Consider the following 25,556-nt stretch of genomic DNA (forward strand, 5'->3'; position numbering starts at 1 on the left):
CGCGCAGCCGGGCCCGGTGACCCGCGGCGGGTGCGGGAGGGTCTGCGGCGGGCGGGCGGGCAGGCAGGCGGGCGGGCGGCGCTGCAGCAGCCTGGGCACGGCCGCCGCCCGCGGGCGCGAGTGTGCGCGGGTGTGGGAAGGCCGGCGTGCGGGCCGCGAGGGGTGTGCGCGCGTGAGTCGGAGCGGGGCTCGCCCCTCGCCGGCGCCCGCCGCTCCACGGCTGCCGATCGCTCTCCAGCGGTCCCCGGCCCCCTTCGGGCCCCTCGGCTTCCCACGGCCGGCCGTCCTCCGGGCGGGGGAGGGAGAAAGTGAGACTCGGTGTCATCACCATCCATTGTCAGAAGGGGAGGAAATTGGAATCCAGCAGCGGCGAGCAGCAGCTGGGCGGTCACATCTGGGAATGCAAAGCCGACCTCCCCCACCTCCTCCTCCTCCGCCACCTCCTCCTCTCTCACCCGGGATCACTTCCGAAACCACTTCGCCTTCAGCCCCTGCCTCGGCCAGAGGTTTCATTTTTTAACTGAATATTTACGAAAGCTGGAAGCGTGCGAGGGGGGTGGGGTGGGGTGGAAATAGCGGCTGCTTCTTTTCCAGGGATTTATTTAATGGGGATGTGTTCAAGGCAAGAGAGAATTCAGAAGGATATCGACGTCGTGATCCAGAAGTCCAGAGCCGAGAAAGACTGCCTGTTTGCAGGTGAGTTCTTGCCTCCCGGATCCTGGGACCCGGAGCCAGCCTTCCCCTCCGGCCACCCCCCTGCCCAGATTTCTGACCGCGACGACGCGTGTAGCTGGGGGTGTGGGGCTGCAAGACCCCGTTCCCGGTGCATTTGGAAACAGCTGCAGCGGCGTGAGCTGGAGCCCCAAGGGGGAGGGGGGCACGAGCATCCCTCCAGCCCCGCCAAGCTCCGCCAGGCCAGGGGCAGCCTCGGGCTCCGGGGGCAGGACCCGCGCGGTTGGAGCCGAGGGGCCGGGCGCTGGATTCCAGCCACCGGCGGTGCCCGGAGCATCCTCGGGGCTCCGGCAGCCGCGGCCGAGTGGGGCGGGCTAGAGCCCGCGGCTTTGCGCCATCGGCCGAACGGCGGCGGCCGGGAAGGGACCGGCTGCGCTGCGCTGCGCCGCGCCGCTCCGCTCGGCGCCACCGAGGCCCCGGGAGAAAGCAGCGCTGGGCCGGGCTCCCGCCCCCCTCGGCTGCACCAGCTCCTCTTGCGAGCGAGCGCACAGACACCGCCCCGGGGAAGGGATGGGATGCCCCGGGCTCCTGAGCTAGGCAGGCCCAGCCCGGGGGTCGCTTTGCGTCCATCTTTGCTCCCCCCGAGGCCGAGAGCAGTTCGGGCTTTGCAGCCCGAAGCCTGGCAGGGGTTGCTTCCGGCCGCCTGGCTGGGAAATTCCCCGCCGTTGCCATGGCACCCGGCACTTGTTGCGGGGGGCAGACTCCCGCTGCACCCCGCGGGGTGCTCGGCATCCCCTCCCGCACCGTGGCCGTGCCCACTCCTGGCTCTCCAGCCCTCCATTCCCGTCCTGCTCGGGCCTCCTTGGCTCCGATGAACTAGCAGGTTCCAGACAGAATTGGGGTTAAAAACAACCCACCCGGGGTGGCCTTTTTAACACGACTTTCCGTTTCAGATTTCAGATACTCAGACTCTACCTTTACTTTCACCTACGTTGGCGGCCCCAAAAGGTATTTATGTATATAGAGTTGCTTCATTTCCTGTTCACACGCTTGTGTTTCCTTTGTTCCTAGCGTGTTCCGTGTTTGGGTATTTTGCTTGTTTGTTTTAATTCTTGCGGGCTGCTTCCTAGCTGCATTCCTATCCTGATGTCTCCCGATTTTATATAGCAGGAGGAAAATGAATATACTTGAAGTTTTATTTTTCTTCTTCTGAAGCTACGCTACAGGCGAAGAGCAGAGAACTCTCATGTTAAGAAACTGTTCTGCCACAGCACTGGATTGCTCCTTAGGCGTTCTGATTTGACACAGGCGAGCCGGTGCAAAATTGGGAGTATTGAGCTTGGAGTGAAAAACGTGAAAGACATAAAATGTCACAAAATAGTTTGATCGCCAGTGGTGATTTTTTTTTTTTTTCCGATGAGTTGGGGCTGTGTGTTTCCATTTCCCTGAAGGTTGACATAAACATGCAGTGGTCTGCCAGTTCTCCAAATGGTTTTGTTTTTGTTTTTCCCACCCCCAAGGACTGGTTATTTTGGTTTTCACATTAGTTGTAGGAAAAGATTTTGGAGTTACATGTAGCTGGAGTGGATGACTTCTTCTGGAGAAGAATGAGAAATGCACATTTTAGTAGTAAATTGTCAAGGCTTTGATGCCGCCCCAAATCCAATTTTGTCTTGAGGAAGTAGAATTAGCATCAGAAGTTTCTACAAAAACACATATTTTCATGGTTAGGGTTTTCTTCCTTTATTCTTTTAGGGACAACTGATTTAAAAGAGCTTTGGCTATTGTGAGATACTAAGTCTACGGAGACTCCTGAGCCTAGCCCAGCTGTTAGGAGTTGACGTTCAAAATATGTTGACCACATTCCAAAATATCTCTTAGCTAATGGAAACATTTATGAATATAGAAATTGCAAAGAAGCTTTCATCTGTAAATATTTTTAAAAGCTTGATATAATGTGTACCTTTAAAATACTTAGAATTTGTGTTGTATCCTTCATCTCAAAAATAATAAAAAAAATAAAATAAAATCTTAGTTAAAATGGTTATCCTGTACCCAAATATAGTTCACCCTAAGTCCCAGGATTGGCATCACATTGATTGACTAAATTACATTATTTCTTAATTTCTGAGAGTACCATCATTTTTGTAATTATGGATCAAATTAAATTAGAGGATGTTTGATTAAATTAACACTGCTCCTACACTTAATATCCAAAGGACATTAGTATATGATGAATGTTCTCTTGGATTATTGTAAGGGCTAAAACATGCTATGTGGCCATGGAAAACATTCTCAGGCAATCAGGTGGAGTTCGTTGTCACCTGCCTTTAGTGGAGTGTGGGGACAGGAATACCCTAAGTGGGCCTTTCTTTGAGGGGTGTGTGTGTGTGTGTTTCCTCTACAGCCCAGGCTTGCCTAGAACTCAAGGTAGTCCTCCTGCCTCAGCCTCCCAGGTGCTTTGATTTATGGTAAGACACTTGTGGTCCCAGTGTCTGTACCAAGAGCGGCAGTCTGTGACTTGAATCTCTTACATCTGTTAGATAGCACAGTTAAGATTCTTTATCAGCGGTTACTGAGCTAGGGTTCAGTGGCTGGAGGTGGAGTAGTTATGAATGTCCCTAGGATCAAGCCTAAGGTGCTGGGATGAATAATTAACTAATTAAGATAACATCAGTTTTCCCTATAGAAACAAGTACCATGCCTGTTTTTAAAGTAAGAAATATTACCTTTCCTATGCCACTCTATGAAGAGGTAATGTTTTTCCTTTATGCCTATTTAAATCTCTGGGGCTTGTGTGTATAATGTGGAAAGAAAAAAAAAAGTAGGGTTGTGTGGTTGCTTTGTTTTCTCGAGGCTTGTTCTTACATGGCAACAAACATACAGTTGTTTGATAAAGGATAGTAGGAAATCCCTGTAAGTTTGTATTCGAGGGCAGAGATTATTTTTTCTTAAAAATATATTGCTTTCATTATCCATATTAATATTCATTATCCACTTCCCAACCCCAAATACCTATCAGATGTTCAAAATTAAAATACCTCTGCTGGATCTTGATTTAATTTTTATATTTCTAGAATTGTTTTTGAGACAGTCTCATTGTCACGCAGTCCGGCCTGGGACTCTCACGATATTGACCACTGTCTAGCTTTGGGCTGTGTTTGTCCTGCCTCTGCTTCCTGAATGCTTGAGTTACAGACATGATCAACTACACCAGCTCTGTCTTGATTTAATGTGCTTACCAACTTATAGCGTTAGATTAATGTTTTCATTGCAAGTAAATTACACTTCACCATTGAAGGAAGTCTTCTGCAGAGAACAGTACATGGTTATTTTGAATTGTTTTCAGCCGCTGTTCCATTTAAACCATTAGGAGTAATTTTCAATTCAAGTTGTAGATAAAATTTAACATACCATTTAATATCTGAAACTTTCTGAGAATATATTACGTGTTCCAAACTTATAAAAGCCGGTCATTCACGGTACTGTTAAAAGAGGGAATACTGAACTTTCATTTTTGATCTCTTTACTTCAGTGTTTCTGTAGATAAGAGGAAATGCAAAAGAGTGATTTGATTGTTAGGCCTGAGTAGCAGTCTTGTAACCATTCATCAGAAGGTCCTTACAGGGGCAAAGAACTTGTTAATATTAGGTGTCCTGCCTTGGTAGACTGGAGGTGAGGCATGAGGAAGAGTAAATGGTTGGATCAAAGCTCTTCCTAAAGCACTTGGAATTTCTCTTCCTCACTTTCGGGTGTGCTGAGAGCCCGAGACCGTTCAGTTCACATGGTCACATTTGCTCAGTTAACTGAGGGAGCCCAGGTGTGAATACCTGATCTGTCACACTCCAGAGGTGTGCGCCACTTCCTGTGCATCGGTTCCTTGACCTTCCTGAGAGTGCAGACAGGTTCACAGAAACAAACACAACAGACGACAGGACTTTACAGACACTTGGAATGTTTAATGTCTGTGGATTGGGAAAAGGTGTTAAATATTGTGAACGTTGGTTTTCCCGACATCTACCCCTGTTTGACTTCGGCAATATATAATACTGTTTAACTCGTTCATTCTAGCAGTGGTCCTTAAAACACTCCCTATTCCCACTCCTGAATTCCAGTGTCATTTGATTTCTGACGTTTGCTAAGAATAGGCCTCAGCTGTCCACGATTTAGAGTTCATGAAAAAAAAATCATTTTTTTTCTCTTATACTTTGCCATGTTTGTGACCTCCTGGCATTTCCCTTTTCCTATATGAATTAGCAGGACATTCCTTAAAATCTCAAAGGATTGGGGCTCTGATTTTGCATCTTGGTGTGGTCAGAGATGGGATTAGTGCCAGAAGAAACAGAAGGGATAAAATATGTGGAACCAGATAACAAGGAGATTGGAAGGCCGACTCAGTCTCTGAGGCCAGAGGTTATTAAAGTTTAGGCCAGAACTAAGAACCCAATTGCCCCGACTGCAGACTGCTCTCGGATTCTCTGAGCTTTCAACCATGGAAAGATTAGGAAAATAAAACAGTTTTAAAAACCTAAGAATCAGAGTTTTGATTGTTGGAACTTTCGAATGGGCCTGGTGAAATGGCTAAGCTGGTAAAGGCACCTGCCACAAGCCGGATGACCGGAGTTCAGTCCCTGGTACCCGCACAGCCTAAGGAAAGAACCAGGCCCCCTGAAAGTGTCCTCTGATCTGGGCCTGTGTCCCATGGCTTGTGCCTGTGCAGGTGTGTGTGTGTGTGTGTGTGTGTGTGTGTGTGTGTGTGCACATGCGTGCGTGCCTGTGCGCGCACATGCACGTGTGTGCATGTGTTCACAGGTGCAGACAAAATAAGTTAAAAACATTTAGAAAACTAGACATGACGAAAGGAAGGAAAATTAAAAACACCATGGAATTCATCTAACTTCTGTTCATGTATTAGTTTATGCTTTTAGAATATTTTGTGTTTATATACATATAAAATATACACTTCCAAACACTGGATTATATTCTTCTGAGAGGTCACAGTTTTTTGTGTGGTCCAAGGGACTGAACCCAGCATCTCCCACATGTTCTACAAGCATTCTACCACTAGTCTGTATCCCTTACCTTCATTTGACTCTATATATCCAAATAGAGTCTCACTACCCAGGCTAGACTTGAACTCACTCTATAGCCCCAACTAGCCTTGCCCTTGTGATATTCCTGCCTTAACTTCCAGAGGAGCTGGCATTACAATCTTGAGTCACTGGTGCTGGCTGAGAAGTCACATTTTAGAATATAACATTAATGATTTTCCTTTAGAAAGGACATGAGAATAAAGACATGTTCATTAAATGGAGGGATTCCCCGTCAAAAGGTGTGACTGCATCTTAAGAATATTTAAATATTATATTTATTTAATATATTAAATATTATACTATTTAAACTGACTATACTATATACCTAAAATATCAACACCTGGACATCTGAAGTAGGAGAATTAAGACTATGTATTGAGACCCTGCTTTTAAAAAGAATTCTAGTATTTATATTAGAAATTATAAAATTTGAAGTGCAACATTATACAGAAGTTGTGCATTTGCCTGCCCATGCACAGCCTCAGTTTATGGTAACCCTCCTTCATGACATCACGGGCGAATTGACATCTTTTGGAGCATACTTTCTTGTCCAGGGAAGTGCTTTGGAGCATTGGGTAATCGTAGTGGTACTCCTTGGAGCATATGCTACCTCCTGTTTCTCAGAATGTTCTCCCTAGACCTTTCTGTCTATACTTTGCCCTCTATTCTTTTACCATCGAATCCCTGGGCATTATTCATTGTTGAGATGCTTGCTAAGACAAAATTCTCATCTCAGAAATCTTTTCCTGGAACCCTTCCCTAGAGGATTCTGCTAGATGTTTCTAAAGGCTGTCATAATACACGGATGCTTCCCTACACATGAAGGGTTACATCTTCATCCATCCATAGTAAGATGATATTACAGTAGGTTGATATGCATTGGTAATGCCTAACCTACCCAACACCCTGTTTTGGCAACACAGTTCACTGCTAAGACTGGGTTTCTCCTCATGATGGAAGGGCTGATGAGAAATTGCTGAGCACCTCAGGAATGTATCTGATATCTTAGGGCTAACCCGGGAAAAGATAGAAATTCAAAAATCGAAGGAAGTTATGCTGAGTGCGCATTTCTTTTGTGTTATTATAAAGTGGAAAGTTTAGGTTAAAGCTTCATACGTTAGGGGTTGTCTGTTTTGTAATTAATTGCTTGTTTACATCTTTGTAAGCATTTTAGAGAACTAACTTTGTCCTGTTCACTGTGGTTTCCCTCACCCCCCAAGCACTGCTTAGTACACTATTCTTTCTCTATAAGTAGATGGTTTATGAATTACGAGATGAATACTAAGAAATCTGGCAGGCAGGAAGGAATTTTCCTAACTTAAATGACCAAATATGGCAATACTTGGATACTTAAGAGAGTCCTCACTCTGGTGATTCCACTTGCAACAGAATTTCATATGAATCCAGAATGATGAAAGTGGCCTGACCAAGTTACAATTCCTGTTTTCTGCCTCTGTATTCAAGTTGCTTTTTTACTGCAATTTTTTAAAAGAAACTATTTATGGATCTCTGCATCCAGTGTTTTGCCAAGGGTGTTGGGTCCCGGGAACTGGAATTATAGACAGTTGTGAGCTGCCATGTGGATGCTGGGTCTTGAACCCAGGTCCTCTGGAAGAGCAGTCAGTTCTCTTAACCACTGAACCATCTCTCCAGCCTCTCAAGTTGCTTTAAGGGGTCAGGAAGACACATGATGCCATTGTTTAAGAGAACACTACAATTATTTGACAGACTAGGGATTTGAACTCTTTACTATAGAAACAGCTTCTTTAATATAAAAAAATTAACGTATTTCCTTTGGTAGTGGGGTCTGGCTTACCATACTTTAATGTTAGATTAGTTATTAGCCAAAAGAATGATTTGAAAGTGTCTTCCTTAAAGTGGTAAAAGGCTACCTCAGATCCTGGAGTGGCTGGGGATGGGAGAGTAAAGAAAGCTGAATAAGTGAATAGGGACCTGGTGATCCCCACCCCCTGTCCTCCCTACTCCCCCTACTCCCCTCCACCCCTCCTCCGACTGGGGATTGAACCTAAGGCCTTATGCATGCAAAGCAAATGCTCTACTGCTGAGCTATAGCTCTTAAATCATAGCTGCTCACTGGGTGTGGTGATGCATATTTGTAATCCTAGCACTTGGGCAGCAGAGGCAGGGGCATTTCTGTAAGTTCCAGGTGGGGCAGCGACATAGTGAACCCCGATTTAGGAAAGAGAGCAGCAGCATGGACACCCCCTCCCCACCAGCTGCTCTGTCTTGTGTAGTTGTTTAGAAAAGAGTTCATTATTAAATGAAATTTCAAGCCGCTGGCTTCAGGTAACCTGCAGTTTAACATGAATAAGACTTTATTGGAGCGTATGTATTTAAGATACTTAACCTTTATTTTATGTATTAAGCTAATACTATTCATGATACTAATTTTGCTTAACACAGTCTCAGTGGAGTTCCTGCCTCTCTTCTCTCACCCCCGTGTTTACACTAAAGAAAAGTAGGCATTTTGTTGGTTACCTTACATTTTATAGCTAAAGGAATCGAGTGTAGGGTAATTTAAAATAAGTTAGCATTTGCACAAGACAGTAGGGTTACAGTTCAGTCCAAGTCAATGTTTATATAAGGTGTAGGGACATTGGTTCAACTGGCCTGACCAGAGTTGTTGGGAATATTTGGGGACAGGGAGGGTTTGCTAAAGGGATGTTTTCCAGGGTCAGTACCAAAAAAAAATCTACTGGTTGGCAAGAGATGTGCCAGGGCCCAGTGCAAAGCATAATAGTTGGAAAATTATGTACCTTGGCTCTGGAATCCTTAGGCAAATATTTGGCTAATCCATTTAAATTCCCCACCATACTCCTTTGCAGCGTTAAAGAGAAAAATCTAAGGGAAATTTCATCAATCCTGAAAAAAATTTTGTAATTCTTTACCCACCCGGATTTGCCTTTCTGTGGCTTGTGCTTTAATAGGTGAATCTTGCTTTAAGATAATGGCCACTGATTTAGTCAGTTTATTTTAGGCAAGTATTGACATGGGATATTTTTATTTCATTTCTGAAATACCATTTTCCTGTCCCTCCATGAACACTGGTAAGAAATATGATAATAGTAATGCCTATTTTAGTATTTGAGACCAGGTCTCTCACTCAAAGGCACAGTCTGGGCCCTTAACTAGAAATCCTCCTGGCTCAGCTCCTCCCCCGCCCCAAATGTCTGGACTAGAGGTGTACGTCACCACAATTGACCAAAAATATATTTTTAGAAATGTATTTTTGTATGTGTGCATACAGTGCGTGTTGTGTCTGAGTTCTTGTGCTAGGGTGTGTGTGTGGCTGTCAGGACAACCTCAGGGGTTGGCGCTCAGCCTTTACTTTTCTTGAGACAGTATCTCTTTGCTGCTTTTCCAGTGTATATACCAGGATGGCTGGCCTCCAGCTTCCAAGGCTTCTCCTTTCTCCACTTCCCATTTCCCCAGAGGACTGTTGGGATTCAAACATGAGACACCACATTCGACTTTTACTGGCTTCCAGGGACTGCACACAGGTCCTCAGACTCTACCCAGAGCCATGTGTCCTGGCCCAGACATGTATTAATGTCTTTTTGTCAAGGCCCCTTACCCCAACTTTTTTTTGCATATGCTGTAATTGAGGTTTCCCCTGAACCTTAACTCTATGAATGCTTGGTCGCGCCACCTGAGCGTTTCTCACTTCGTCTCAGTTCAGCATGTCAAAACAAACCATTTCCTCTTTAGAACAAGCTTCTTTCTCTGGCCTTTTTCTGAACAGAATCCTCTCTGAGCCAGTGACAGGAGTCACAGTCTCCAACGTCACACTTCCAGACATCCCTGAAGTCCCACCCTCCTCTACTTAGGAGTTGCCTTTGGCCCCAGCATTTATGCAGTGACCTGTTGACCCCAATTTAGATCACTAGCACTTTAATTGAGTGCCCTTTAAGAATCCTGATTGTCATATTCTAACCCATTCAGTGTCTTTACCAGTTGCCTTAAATTAATTTTTATTTATTTATTAATTTTTTTTTTTTAAAAGATAGAATCTTGCTGTGTAACTCTGGCCTGGAACTTGCTACATAATACAGGCTAGTGTGGAATTTGGCATGGTCTGCTTTTTCCTTTAGAGCGCTGGGATTATAGGCATGTACTAATACACCCAGCTTTCTTATGTGTTTCCATAAGCATGAAGTTGATCATATGTGTCTCTTTAGCAGCTTTCGGCTCTGACCACACCAATCTTAAATTCCTGGTTTGGCTTTCCAGAACCGCTTTCCATAACATATCCACCCCTATTTGGAATGTCTCAGGCTTCTAAATGCTGACGTTCTTTTGTCTGCCTATTGCCCCATATCTCTACACTGAACAGCAGTTTGATTAATTTAGCACAGGGCTGTTTAAAGCTTATTGATAGTAAAAATTCCACTTGCATAATGTAGTTGGTTTGGAGATCAAGAGCGTGGATTTTAGTATCATAAAAAAGATGTCATTTTGTTTTCCTTGCCCAGGAGCCACATGTCTGCTCCTCCAAATGTGTGATGTATTTAGAGATGAGTTGAACAGAGTAAGCATGAGAAGACGGAATACAATCTGATAGGATGAACAGGTCCCTGGGTTAGCTGTCTCCTTCTGTTGCTACCCACCAGTCAACCTTAGCAATGACAGCCTTGAGTGTTTTATTATTTGCATATCAGTGAGAGTGAGTTTGACTGAGACACTGAATGCAGGATGAGCGAACCTTACAAGATGGTTCAGTAGTAAAGCACATCCCTCCCGTGCACAAGGCCCCGAGTTCCATCCCAGCTCCATCGGACCAAAACTGAAACAGTTAAATGGAGGATGACTGATGGTTCCATATTCTGTTTAAGGGAGGGGGGCAGCTACTGAATCCTGTGGCAGACAGGTCCGTTCTCTTTGTACAGAGTTAGTGGACTTCTCTCAAAAGTCTGTTTCTCAACACTTTAAAATGTAGGTTGAAGCCGGGCGGTGGTGGCACACGCCTTTAATCCCAGCACTCGGGAGGCAGAGCCAGGCGGATCTCTGTGAGTTCGAGGCCAGCCTGGGCTACCAAGTGAGTTCCTGGAGAGGCGCAAAGCTACACAGAGAAACCCTGTTTCGAAAAACCAAAAAAAAAAAAAAAAAAAAAAAAAAAAAAAGTAGGTTGAAAGATAAATCTTCAACCAGCTCTGAAGTGCTATGTTTATTTTGACCACGGTAGTAGAATGCAATGGCACCTGCCAGGTATACCATGGTCCCAGTGCTCAGAAAGTGGAGGCCGGAGGCTGCCAAGTTCTAGCCCAGCCTGATTGGGGTGAGTAGCCAGTTGAAGGCCACCCTAGCTTGGCTGCATATTGAGACCCTGTCTCAGAAAACCAAATCCACCAACCAAACAACAATAAATACCAACTTTTGTCATTGTTTTATCTTTGTTCAACCTGTAGAAGCTCTTTTAAAAATCATTTATTAAAATAATTGGATTGGAAATGTGGAACCTGAGGCACAGAAATAATATAACTGTATTTGCTGACCTTTCACATTCATGAAAAAGAAAATACTGGAACACAAAAGAAAAAAAAACAGATCAGATATTATTTTGAAGCACATGGCCTCCAAAGTCTTAATCATAAGTCAAAACCAGAATAAGTCAAAATGGTTCCAGAGAGACACATCAATACTTTGTTTAGACATTATCATTCTTGTTTCAATTAGTGTGCCTAGATTAGTGAGTCTTTTCTAATGTTTCTTTATGCCAGAGTGATATTATTTCCTATATTATATGACAGTGTTTCCCAAACTCTTTTATTAGATGTTAGGGCTGTGGCCAGATATGTCAGGGAAATGCTCAGTTGGTTGTTACTAAACCATTTTAACCGTTAAGGTCTTAGAGTCTTTTTTATAATGGTGCACATTACATACAACCATGAGGTGGATGAAGTATTCAGGGTTGTGCAGACTTACTTGATTACGGATCTAGACTGTCTCAGGAGAGTTGTTCTATGGAAACCACTTTGGCAACCTCCGAGTCTTATTCATTGAAATTAGTTTTTGGGTAAACAGCATTGTGCTGTGCATGGAAATTACAGATTCTTATTGAACACTGAAGACATTTTTAAAGCACCTTTTTAAACAAATATGCTTTATGATGGGGAAAGTATTGATTAAAAGACCTCTGGCTGTTCATAGATTTGCTTCCGTGGTCCTCTCTCTCCTCTCCTGGTTGTGCCGAATCCATTTATGATGAGGGCTCTCTCCTCTTACTTATCCAAGCCCAAAGGTTAGGAGAGGCGTCTTTCTTGCATGATTAGAAGTCAGGCTTAAGGAAGTGTTGGAAGCAGATGATGGTTCTGGAGCCCAAGTGCTCATCATGGCCTTGAAATTCTGTTGCTGTGGCCACAGTAGATTGTCCTGGGGAACAGTCTGGTGAAGCACCCTTTAGAGATGTTCATGATGAGGGAACTCTGGAATTTGTCCAGATAGTTCATTTCTTTGATAAATTACATTGAGAGAGAGGGGGAGAGAGAAAGAGAGAGAGGGGAGGGGGAGAGGGAGAGAAACAAATCGTAAGGGAAAATATCTGTTTGGTTAAAATAATTTCCCTCAAGCCACCAAGTGAGAAATTTAATGAAGAATTTAAAAACCTTTCTTCCTTCCTTCCTTCCTTCCTTCCTTCCTTTCTTTCTTTTTTTTGTTTTTTGTTTTTCGAGACAGGGTTTCTCTGTGTAGCTTTGGAGGCAGCCTGTCCTGGAACTCACTCGGGAGACCAGGCTGGCCTCGAACTCAGAGATTTCGCCTGGTTCTGCCTCCCGAATGCTGGGATTAAAGGCATGCACTACCACTGCCCAGCTTAAAACCTTTCTTAAGCCCTTTCAACATTAATGAGGAAGAAAATGACCATGAGTTGGGGTTACAGATTGGTTGTGTTTTTGAGACAGGATCTCATTCTCTAGCTAAGGTTGGCCTGGAATTCCTGATGTGTCTGTCCCAGCCTCCCATGTGCTGGGAGTACAAGTGTGAAGGACTTAAAGTGCCCCTTTAAAAGGCAGCGCCTGTGTTTAACCTGAGGAAGCTGTGTATCACTTTTGGTCGGACTTGACTGGAGCCCAGAAGCCCTGACTTTCAGGTGCACTGTGGTGGGCACAGTGATTGGCAGGTGTTGTGGATAGTTCTTGGTGATTGTCAGTGTCCTCGTATAAGAATACTCCATGGCTTTTATCATTCAGGGAAACCACAGGCACAAACAATCCATTCACTCTAGGTTTCTTTTTAAATGTGGAAAATTTTAATTGAATGAATTGTTTATGGCAACTCATCAGTCAGCACAGATGTACAGATTCTCTCTCTCTCTCTCTCTCTCTCTCTCTCTCTCTCTCTCTCTCTCCTTTACACACACACACACACACACACACACACACACACACACACACACACCCCTTAGTTTTGTTTCCTATTGCTGCAATAAAATACCCTAACAGAAAATCTTAGGGAAGAAAGGATTTATTTTCTCTCACACTTCCAGGTTACGGTCCATTGTTGAGGGTAGGTCAAGACAGCAGGAACGTGAAGCAGCTGGTTACATCTCAGCCAAGAGCAGAGCGAATAGATGTGTGCATGCTGGGATTCACTTTCTCCACTCTTACACAGCCCAAACCCAAACCCAGGGGATGATGCCACCCACAATGGGCAGGTCTTCGCACCTAAGTTAAAGTATTCAAGATAACCCCCAAAAGTCAGACATGTCCACACACTAACCTGATTTAGACAGTCCCTTATCAAGACTTTCTTCCAGGTTAGTCTAGATCAGTTGTTCTCAACATGTGGGTCTTGACCCTTTTGGACATCACTTATCAGATATCCTGAATATCAGATATTTACATTACTGTTCATAATAGTAGCAAAATGACAGTTATGAAACAGCAACAAAAATAATTTTATGGTTGGGGTCACCACAATGTGAGGAACTGTATAAAAGGGTTGCAGCATTAGGATGGTTGAGAGCCACTCTCCTAGATCATGTTAAAAACTAAAAAGTTAAGACTACCTTCATACCTTGTCATTGATCCTAAGAATAGTCTTAAGGTATTGACCATATACCTAGGTGTAATGCTAAAACCTACCAGGTAGATAAAGCTGATATAGTAATCATTTCTCATTAAAATGTATCACAACTAGACACAAGAGGAGAAAAAAAACTCCATGAAAAAGCAGCCGTTATTTTATTACCATATACAATTTGAAATGATTTCTGTAATGAGTGGTCAGATTTATTTTTAGGTAACTGAGGAAAAAGTTTGACTAATTCTCGGAGCCAAATTCTTTCTTGTAGGGAGGGAAGCAGCCTGGTGGGGACGGTGATTCCAGCGTGTCTTAATTAGATGATTTCAGTGAGATTGCTATTCTTGGTTGAATTTGGCTCCAGACTGGTAGGACTCGGGCCAAGAAACACTTTAAACTTAATTTTTTTGAAATTGTACTAGTTTAATTTAAAATGTGCTTCTCGTGTCAACTTCCTATGCCATTAGTTTAACACTTCCTGGACCCTCAGTTCTTGATGTCTAATGCATGCAGCATCCTTTCCAACTGTGGGCAATTGTCAGGGAAAAAAAAAATTGAGCTATGGCAGGAGTTTTACAAAAGTTTTGGTTTTTAAAACAAGGAAATGATTTGCAGTTTCTGAGTACATTTTGAATAATACCACACTTTAATTGTATCTTTATGATCCAAAGCCAAGCCTTCCCCAACCCGTAGATAAAGATTCTGAGCACAGAAAATTTTAAAGAGATTTATTTATGCATATGTGAACACCTGCATGTATGTATGTGCACCTCATGTGTGTGTCTGGTACCCAGAGAAGTCAGAAAAGAGTGCTAGATCCCTGGAAACTGGAGTTGCAGCTGGGTGTGATCTGCCATGGGGTGCTAGGAACTGGGTCTTCTACAAGAGCAGCAAGTGCTCATAGCTGCTAAACCACCTCTCCAGCCTCAAGAGTTTTTTACCATTACCAAAGCATAGAAATTTGAATCACGTAAAATACATTATTTTTATGAAGTAAAAGTGCCTTGGCATAAAACTAAAATGAATACTCTGTGTGTTAAGTACATGGAAGTAAATCACGATTTTATGTGAATAGAAATCCACCGTTGGTTATATTCATATATGATTATAGTCTAAACAATAAGTTTAAGAAATATTAAGAACCTTTATAAAAAGTCTAAACCCTTGTGTGAGGCACCCACCATGACTAGGAGATATATTAATATGTAAGATGGACTATCACTGAGTAACAACACATGATTTTAAAAAATGTATGTGTCCACAACTTTGAAGCATAGCAGCAGTACATCGGTCTAATTGCATTCATTCAGTTCGGAGGCAGAGTCTCATCAGATAGTCCAGGCTTTCCTCAGATGCCTTGCGATGCTCCCACTTCATCTCACGCAGCATTGGGATCCAGGTGTCATCCACATGCCGGGGTTATGAATTCATTTCCCTCCCTTTCCTTGCTTAGTTACACTGATTCCACACACTTAGTGAAGAAGAACATTGTTGAAACCAGGCATGTGCTACAGGTCTGTAATCCTAGCACTTAGGGAGTGGAGGCAGGGTGAGGAGGAGTTCAAAGTCATCCTCATCTATATAGCCAGTTCGAGGCCAGTCTGAACTACATGAGACCCTGTCCATCCCTTAAAAAAAATCCAAACCAAAAACAAACAAACAAAAAAAAACCCATGGGCTTGTTATATATACACTTCACTTTCATTAGCTTTCCATATTGTAGTTACTTAGATACCCCCCCACCGTGTGTGTGTGTGTGTGTGTGTGTGTGTGTGTGTGTGTGTGTAAATATAGACACATGGGTTGAGTTCAGGGGACCGTCTTGGGTGCTGATCCTCACCTCGTGCTTTGTTTGAAACACGTTCTCATTATTGCTTCACAGAGAGAATTTTATTCACAGCCATTATCCAGCCTCAGCCTCTTCCTTTTCGGGGTAGTTTCTAAGTGGAAATGGAATCCGTGTGGTAAGAAATAGATCAGAGTCAGTCTGGCTTGGTGGTTTACACCTTGAATGCTGGATGATGATGAGTTTGAGGCCAGCCTGGGCTACCCAATAAGACTATATCTCAACAAAACAAGACAGAGTCATAGAATTGGATTTGAGTAAAGAAGTAAAATGTGCCATGGCATGGATCCAGTCAGCCCTGAACACTGTTGGCACTGAGCTCTGCCAGGTTTTTGTAAGATCTATGCATTGCTGTGAAAATACAAGCAGGAGTTACTTTTGTAGCCCATTTAAAGGCATGCAGATATCTTGAGTGTTAGGAATGTCACCACTAGCTGAAATAAGATACCCAGAGAATAAACAGATAGACTACTTACCTTGCAAACTAATTTTATAGGTAGTTTCCCACTCAAGTACTGAAGTAGGTTCTACTTCCAACTTAAAAAACACAACAAAAAACAACAACTGTGTATTGTGGCTGTAAGAACAAATGAGTCATGAATATCTGATCCCATTAGAAATAAAATACCTTTTCTAAACATTTTTAGTAATCACAACTTAATGACCCTTAAAATAAAACATAATCGAGCACTTGAGATCTCTCCCTGCCCATATCTTTCTTTCTTTTGGCTTAAAATGAATTGAGTTTTACCTTAGATATCTTATCTGTTCCTGGATGTTTATTATCAACTGACCTGTAAGAAAAACACCGTTTAATCATGACCCATGGAGAGCTCATGATGTAGTCCAGGGGCCAAGGATCTGACAGCAGTTCTGCCTCAGCCACCCCAGTGCTGGGATTACGAGCCAGGGGCTCACTCTCCATTCCTGTGTCTGCTGCAGCAGTTTTACACGTGGGCTACTCCTGCAACCTTGACTCCTCTAGGATCCTTTCAGCAACCAATCTAGGATCCCAACAACCAAACCAATCAACCAACCAAACCAGCCAAACCAAACCAACCAAACCAACCAACCAACCAACCAACCAACCAACAAACCAAACCAACCAACCAACCAACCAACCAACAAACCAAACCAACCAACCAACCAACCAACAAACCAAACCAACCAACCAACCAACCAACCAACAACCCAAACCAACCAACCAACCCAACAACCCAAACGAATCAACCAACCAACCAACAAACAAAAAATATCAACCAACCAACCAACCAACCAACCAAACAAAAAAACCAGAGCTCCACTGTGCTCATTCACTGGAAACAATTTCTTATGGTTTCCATGCCTGCTTGCTGAGGATACCCAGCCTTTGGCCCCCGTCTTAGTCCTTCATTCCCTGATTCTACTTGCTCAGTCTGCTGTTCGCAGTGTTAATGGACACAGTGTTAATCAGCTTGTTAGAATTGTTCCTGAAGCGGTAGGTTTTCTTGATGGCTCTGAATACACAGGATTTGGCTTTGTGAGGTTGTTTTAAAAATTTATTTATTTATTAACTGTCTGTCTATGTGAGGTTGTTTTAAAAAATTTATTATCCGTCTATCATGCACGTGTGTGTGTGTGTGTGTGTGTGTGTGTGTGTGTGTGTGTGTGTATGTCTACCACAGCAAGTGTATAAAGTGGTAATCAGTTCTCTCCTCCTCAGGCCATCAGGCTGGGAGGCAAGTACCTTTACCCTTTGCCTGAACGGCTTTGCTGGCCCTTATGATGCATCTACACATACATATTTGGTAGCTTCAAACCTTCGTTTTTTTCTCCTATTCCTAATTTATAGTTATGGCTCTGTCCTGACAAAGCAGCCTAAGTGTCATACATAGTACCATCTGTCATCTTGGCAGATGGCTATGCTTAGGTGACTAGAGTTTGCCCTGTGATCAAGGTTATGCCATTGGAAACTCATTTTCCAACTCTGGTTACATTATTCACCTTTATGGCTTTTGGAGAGAGGGATTATTTAGTAGCCGAGGCCACCCTGGAACTTCCTCAGTGTATAGCTTAGGCTTGTCCTGAATTCATGGCACTCTTCTTGCCTCAGTGTTCACAGGCTTGGCCACTGCTTGCTATCGACTTTTCTAGAGTGGAGTAACTGGACCTACTGTAGGGATTGATGAAGTTCACAGGGGGCCTGGGATTCTATGTGTGGTTTGGTGTCGCTTCCTTCACTTGTAAATTGTTTATTTCATTTGAATATGAATTAAAACTCTTCCACCGGGAGTAGGAAAGGAACATTTTGCTAAGTCCATTTTAGTGAACACATCAGGATGTTTTTGTCGTCATTTAGCATTTTCAACTTATGCACTAATACTTTACCTTCTGTGTAGAAAGACTTGTTGTCCCATATGATAACGTCTTTATTACTGTAGAAATGAAGTTTGCTGTTTCACTTATTTTGCTTGTAGGATTGTGTGTGGGGAGAGCACACAGATGTGGAGGCCAGAAGGTGACTTTTGGGAGCTGGTTCTCCACTTCCACCATGGAATTCTGGGATCAGGCACAGATTGTCAAATTCACAAGGCAGGCCTTTGTCAGGGCTGAACCGTTCACCAGCCCATCGTTTTAAATAGCATGCATTTTAAGTTAAAAAATAAAATTGTTGGAGGAGCTGGGAAGACGACTCAACTTGTAAATTGCTGAGGAGCTAAGTTCAGATCCCAGTAGTCACATTAAAAACCCAGGTACAGGAGCACATGCCTATAACCCCAGTGCTGGGAGTGAGGGGAGAGGAGGCAGAGACAAGCGCCTGTGGAGTGTGGGAGACTCTGCCTCAAAGCTATAGGCTACAGAGATGGCTGGGTAAAGGCATGTAATGACTTGCAGACCTGAATTTGGATCCCAGAACACATGTCTGGTGCTTACAACTACCTAATCCAGCTCCAGGGGATCTGATGCCCTCCTATGTCCTCTGTGGACACTGTACTTTCCCAGCCCCAACACACGCGAGTGTGTGTGTGTGTGTGCAGACAATTAAAAATAAAAAACAAGATAGAAAGCAATTGAGAAAAGACACTCGTTGTCAACCTCTGGCTTCCACAGGCATGTTCAAACTATTGTATTTACATGCCCATGCACGCACACTCCCCCCGGACACATGTACACACACACAAAAATGCCTTTCAAAGCACAGAGATGATATGTGCTTGCTGTTTTAAAATTAAGCCTAGAGGCCTTATACTATTTAAAAATTTCGAATTAGGTCATGTAAATGTTTTGTTGGACTTTCAGTTCATAAGAAGCTTCCTCAAGAATAGTGAACGATAAGATACATTTATATTCCGAGTAATGGTTTAGCTGTGAACCAGACGTGAACATAGAGTGATAATGGTATTTGATGTTAGTAAACTGGTTTTCTATAATTTCTTACATCTGAACAACAGCCTCTTTTTTTCCCCCTTCCTGAAAGAATATTGGAACATATGGTCTAACAAGCCTGTGTACATTGGGGAGGGCAAGATAGAAGGGTTCAAATCAGGACTGACCTGGAAAAGCATTGGTCGCAGTTTTTGTGGACCAGGGTGGGGGAAGGGCTACATGGGCATTCTAGAAGCCCTCGGAAGGTAGAGCGCAGATTGGCTGCAAAATACAGAATCCCTCGTGAAGAGGCCGGGGCATTTCTGTGCTTAGTGCAGCAGGGACTCCCATCAAAGCCTTCCATCCACTCAGGCACTGCCTTCCACTGGCTGGCACTGGATTGGGAACACTCATTTACCGTGAGGAAGTGTTTAACCCTTCTCAGGCGCTCCATCAATCTCAGAGTACTGTAAATACATTTCCCCTCCGGCTATTTCACAAGGACATTGAGGATTAATTAAATTTAAAAGAAACTAGTGCAGCGAACTCCCCGGAGACAACAGGGCTGTTTATCATTTTCTCAGCATTCTCTCCTCATTCATCCAGTTTACAAATATTTGTGGAGTTCAAATTATAATGAAGGAATGACACCAGGCGCCCTAATTGGGGATATAAAGATGAGTGCTTAGGATGACTTCTGTTCTCTTCATGTGTTCTTATTTTAACTTTTTACTTTATTATTATTACTGTGTGTGTGGGGGTGGGGGTGGTGGTGAGGGGGGAGGCACGTGTGTGGAGTCCAGAGGACGACATTGTATGGTTAGTTCCTCCTTCCACCTTTGTGTGTATTCTAGCTATCAAGCTTACGTTGTCAGGCTTGGTGGCAAGTGCCTTTACCAACTGAGCCATCTTGCTGGCCCCTCCTAATTTCGTTTTTTAAGACACCTACAGCGTGAGTAATTATACAAGGTTATAGCATTACTTATATCAGCAAGAGTTGGTCTTGGATTGACGTCATGGCAACATGTTTACACTTTGTATATTCATGTTTTCTTTAGAAATTTAAAAGTTCTTTCACTTCTGCCATAAAGTATGCATAGAATAAACTCAGGCTTTTTTTTTCTTTATCAGTGCCGTATGAACTTTTTCTTGCTGAAACAATGAAAATACATCTAATCTTGTTTTACCTGGCACATTTAGGTTTTTATTTTTTGAAGTGGAATCTCATGTTGCCCAGACTAGCTTTGAATTTGTTGTGTAGCTGAGGATGTCCCTGAACTAATTCTTCTGCCTCCATATCCCTAGTGTTGGGGTTACAGGTATGTTCTACCAAGCTTGGCTACTACGGTCATAAATTTATTAAAGATTTGAATTTTAATTATTAGTATGCTTGTGTATCTGTGTGTGGAGGCACGTGTGCATGTGAGTGTTAGTGACTGGAGGTGAGAAGAAGGTGTGGTATCCTCTGGAGCTGAAGTTCTAGGCTGTGGTGAAACGCTGTATATGGGTACTGGGCACCAAACTCAGGTCCTCTACAAAAGCAGTATGTGTTCTTAACTGCTGAGGCCTCTCTTCAGCCCCATATGTTCAGTATCATAGGGTTAGTGAAAATCATGAGATCAAATTGGAAAAAAAAGGAAGTGTCTGAATCTCCAATTTAGCATTAAAGTAGACATATATTAATCTACAGATGGAATAAAAACATGTTAATTATCTAAAGTTTCATTTCAATAAGCATTTATAAGCTATTTTAGGAGAATGCATACTGTTTCCTAGGGAGGCAGGGGTGACTTTTAATTGATGCTTAAATTTTGACTTTTGTTAGCTTAATAGTCTTATTTATTTGTCTAGCTGTTTATTTGGTATAAGGGGCTGTCATTATATCCCAGCTTGATTTGAACTCCTGGGCTGGACATCCTCCCACAGCCTCTTGAGGAGCTGGGCATAAACGTGGGAGCCATTGCACCTGGCTTCAGGTTTATTAAATTAGTATTTGAATGAGTGGCTTGGACTACCAGCCTGAAAACGGTAATTTTTCATTTTAGTTCAACACGTAGGAATAGCTAAGTTCATATGGTGTGTCTGAGTCTCCTTTCTGGCTTTGAAGAGGCATAAAGATACTTTGCATTAAGTGTAGGAAGGAGGAGGAGATTTTCTCTCCTTGATTTAGTTCTCAGTTTGTGGCGATATTTATTTATTTGTTTATTTGTTATTATTGAGACAGGATCTTGCTACATAGCCCAGGATAGCTTCACAATGGAGTTAGAGGTGTGAGTTGCCACACCTCACATGGCCTGTGCTTTTGGAAAAGGAAACTAGTGGTCCTGAGATCAGTAGCCCCATCACTGCCCAGCCAGCTGCTGAAAGGGGAGGGTAAGGGGGAGGGTGCTGGTTGTGTAGCACTCTTAGGCCTACAGTCACAGAGAGAAAGCTGTGGAGGCATAATAATGCTGAAACAGAAGAAAAATTACAGGCTCAAAGTTACCACTTTGAGACTAATGGTAAATGACAACCAAGACTTTATATGTATTCATATATTCTATTTGTCTTCAACCTTAGTAATGTTATAAAAATGATAAAATGCCTCAATCTAGTTTTGATAGCATTGGCATGCAGCTTTTGCTTAAATTGTGTGGTCTGTAAGAACTTTGGGCTATATTTTAAATGTAATCTCATATTTTTAGTGAACCACTGTCTAGTACTCAACTTGACTCACATATTCATAGCAGGGACCTTAAGAAAACCCTTATTAATCAAGACTGCTCTAGGGAAGGCAGGGACATAGGACATGCTGTAGGACTTCCTCCTGGTTCTTTCTTTGAAATGGGGACTGGGGCAGCAGTGAATGCTGTCTCTTTGTTGGGTGCTGGGCCTGTCAGCCATCCCAGGGGCTGGTTCTGCTGTCTTTCTGTCTCTTGAAGATGCTTGTTTGGGGTCTCTGCTGTTTCAGCTGTGTGTCTCACTTAACTACTTCCTCAGAAATATGCATCTTATAATATCCCTCCTCAGTCTCTTTGCATTTAGTGTAAACATGTTATTTGGAGTAGATTAGAGAGCAAGGCAAAAAAGCCAGGGTTTCTGGGATACCAGCCTGCTTGCCTGGCGCCACACACCACACAGAAAGCATGTGTGTCGTGACACATGCCTCTAATAGTGCCTTCCTTAGCCAATGGCAGGGCGTCCAACCTCACTCTGGTTTAAGTGCAATCATTTTCTTGTTTATCTGACTCTAGTTTCTCTAGTACATTGGCTTTCTGGGTTGATTGGTTTAGGGCTTACCTTTGTCTTCAAGGATTTGGATTGTTTTTTCATTATTTTCTTTAGTTCTTGCCTCCCAGGTCAGCTAGTGCTGTTTCCCCGGGGGACGTGAGAACAGCTACCTCCAGCTCCCATGATTCTCCCGTTTCCATGTCTAGATGCTCCCTGTCCCAACCCTAGAAGTCAGGGATAAAATGAGCCAGTCCTAAGTGAGCCTTCCTTGTTTGGGGACAGGATTGAGCTGTGTCGCCCAGGTTGACGTTGGTCTCCCAGTTCTCTCACTTGACTTTCCTAATTGCTGGGATTACAGACAAGTGCTAGTATGCTCAGACTAGCAGGGACATTTCTAGGATAACGATCCTAAAGGATAGATATTGATGTGGCCATAATGCCTGCCACAGTGAGGGTTTTGACATTTCTGTTTCATAATATTTCTTTTCGGCTTTGGGAACTCAAAGGAGCAGTTGGATTTATGTTAGACAAATAAATGGTATTGTGCTACGTGAGAGTAGTTTACCATAACCCAGCATCTTCACTCAGATAAAGCAGCCTCCTTGATTAGAATGTGCCTGGGGCACTTTCGTAACCAGTATCAGTGAGTCTGCCACAGGCCTCAAGGAAGCCTGTAGTGACTACAGCACTGCATAAATAGAAGCTTCATGAAGAGTTTCATCAGAAATGGCATAACAAAACACCCCTTCCCAACACATGTCTAGGGGATAATGATGTGAAAATGTTTTATTTTGCATAATTGTACAAATCACATAAAACTTTCATGATATCTTTGACTTAGGTTTCATACCCACAGATTTATATGATATAAAGAATGTACTAATGTGATATGAATTAAATTAGATAATTCTCATCTTCAGGTAAAGTGAAATTTTGGAAGTTCTCAGTTATAGCTTATGAAATGCCTTGAGAATAATTATAACTTGTTTCATTTGTTTTTGTTGGGGGAGGGAATGGTGGAAGAGACAATATCTTGGTATATATTTCCAGATGGGTTCACATTCACTAAGTGGCCCAGATTGGCCTGGAAATTGCAGCAATCTGGTAAGAAAATTAAGGATGTCATCATATATTAGTGGTTGAACTTTGGCTGAGAGTACTCGGACAAGAGAATGGTGGTTCAGGTGTCTTTGATCTTGGACATACAGCATCATTCAGGCCTGCTTCTTTGTTTGTGACAACTAGAAAAGATGTTTTTAATACAGTCATGTTTTCTTGATGAGTTCTTCAGGGGTGCTATAGAGTGCTTGAGGGATATCTAATCTTCCAGGAACGTGTTCTCTGAAACTGTAGGGTGACGACGTGTTCATTTTCCTCGCTGCATCCACTTTTGTCTGTTCTCACAGCGTTTGAGCTCCTTGGCATTTGTTGAGCATACTTTGGTTATGCTGTAACAAGCAAACAAGTATGAAATTAGAGCCACTTGGTTCTACCGAGTTTTGTTTTTCCCCTTTTCTGGCCACGTTGGTGCGGGTCTCTACTCCATTCAGCCATTCATGGAGTCAGTTGAGGCATCATCTGTGTGTTGCCTGGCAACACTGTGTGTGTTGCTTTTCTGACTGGTGTGACAAAACAGAATCCCCAACACAAGAAACAGAGGGAGAAGAGAGTTTATTTTGCCTCATGGTTTGAGGCCACAGCCATCACGGTGGGAAGACATGGTGACAGGAATGTGAGGTAGCCGCTGATGCCTGTAGTTAGGAAGAGAGAGTGAGAGATGCTGAGGAATGCTCGTGCTCCACCCAGAGTATGGTGTTGTGCCTCCCAGTTTAGGGTCGCTCTTCTCACTTCATTTAACTTAATCTAGAAACTCCCCCATAGAAAGGCCAGAGTGACTTTATCTCCTAGGTGACTCTAGACCCTCTCAAGTTGACAGTCATGCATTCTCTTTTTGGTCTCCACTTCAGAGAAACAAATGAAAGAATTTTACATGAATCTTTTATTATCTCAGCCTAGGAGTGACACGCTCTACTTCCTCTTTCATTTCTGGGTGAAGGGGTCGCATTAACGTGGGCAGCTCTAAGAGTTGTAGGACAGACAGCAAAAGATCATGTGGTCAACATTTCTATGCCCAATACTAGCCAAAAAGGTTGCAATTTTTGAATACTTCATGAGGTTGGTGAAGAATAATTCACTTCTTTGCCTAATCCCTCAGATATTAGAAGGCTCTTAGTATTCACAGATTCAGATGACACCTAGAGCATACATGGTGTACCTAACTTGCATATGCTTTCTATAGGAGAATTCTTTGGAAAACAGGAGTTTAGCTTACGACTGCAAGTGTTGGCATTTTTAGTTTCCATTCTGTATCGACAGCTCTGATCATCGGTTTCGTTCTGTTTTCTTCTTTTCTTGATATCCTAGTGCTCCATGAACCCAAAGAGAAAAGGCTAGTAGGTAGGTGTTCCTTCACTGTTCATCTTTCCCAAGGCTACTAATTTCACTCCGCTATAACCACTCTGTAGAACTCGCTGTCCCCTGGAATTGCTTCAACCATGGTGCAGCTTATACCACACGCCTGAGTACTTGACCATCATGTCCTTTATTGCCAGCTCACACAATTACTACCACTTCATCAAGACTATTGTGCTCAGAGCCCATCTGCTTCTTAGTAATGTCTAGTTTTACCCTTCCTCTTTTTAGCTGTGTTCCATCATTTTAGAAAATCATTTTGTCACGGTCCACTCAGCTGCTTGGTCTTTCATCTGTTTTTGGGTGAGGTGGGACGTAAAACTACATCTATAGGTCTGTCCATATCTTCCACTCCCAGTGTCCTGGCTACTTGACATTTATGGAAACAGAAGCTCAGTCATGACAATTAATAGTCTGTGTATTCTTCAGCCCCAGTAGGGCCCTCACATATCAGTTGATGAGAATATGGAATTATGAGAACAAAGCACCATTTACCTACCATTCAACTCATGGCATGCAATGTTCTATCCTTCCTCTTTCTCCCTTTCTGTGTTTCTCAAATTTCTTATTCCTTTACCTTCTTCTAGTTGAGTTTACATCAAATTGGAAGTTTGATAAGTTACTAGAAGTTGGTGACTTCTTGCCAGATACAACTCAGATGTTTCATCGGTGATCTTTTCTTTCTTTCTTCAGGTCTGAGTAGTAAGGAACCTAATGCCTGAAATTGCTTTTGAATCCTGGATTCTGTTCTCTGATTTATTCATCGTTTGCTCAGCTTGTCATTAGCGCTTTTCTGTGTTAAGAAACAGGGGAGAGGGGGAAACACACACACACACACACACACACACACACACACACACACACACACTCTCTCTCTCTCA

The 25,556-nt window shown here is 43.0% G+C and overlaps 1 protein-coding gene across 1 annotated transcript in view; it reads left to right on the forward strand.

Annotated features, from left to right (window-relative positions):
- The first annotated feature begins 226 nt into the window (after positions 1-226).
- Parp8 (poly(ADP-ribose) polymerase family member 8) overlaps positions 227-25,556 on the forward strand; it is a 186,472-nt gene continuing 161,142 nt past the window's right edge. The window contains exons 1-3 of the mRNA XM_059276249.1: positions 227-506; positions 595-696; positions 1,626-1,680. Coding sequence (XP_059132232.1) covers positions 401-506; positions 595-696; positions 1,626-1,680 — 263 coding nt within the window. The 5' untranslated portion in view covers positions 227-400. The remainder of the gene's footprint in view (positions 507-594; positions 697-1,625; positions 1,681-25,556) is intronic.

This window comes from Peromyscus eremicus, chromosome 11 (genome assembly GCF_949786415.1).
Source record: "Peromyscus eremicus chromosome 11, PerEre_H2_v1, whole genome shotgun sequence".
In the NCBI taxonomy this organism is placed as follows: Eukaryota; Metazoa; Chordata; class Mammalia; order Rodentia; family Cricetidae; genus Peromyscus; species Peromyscus eremicus.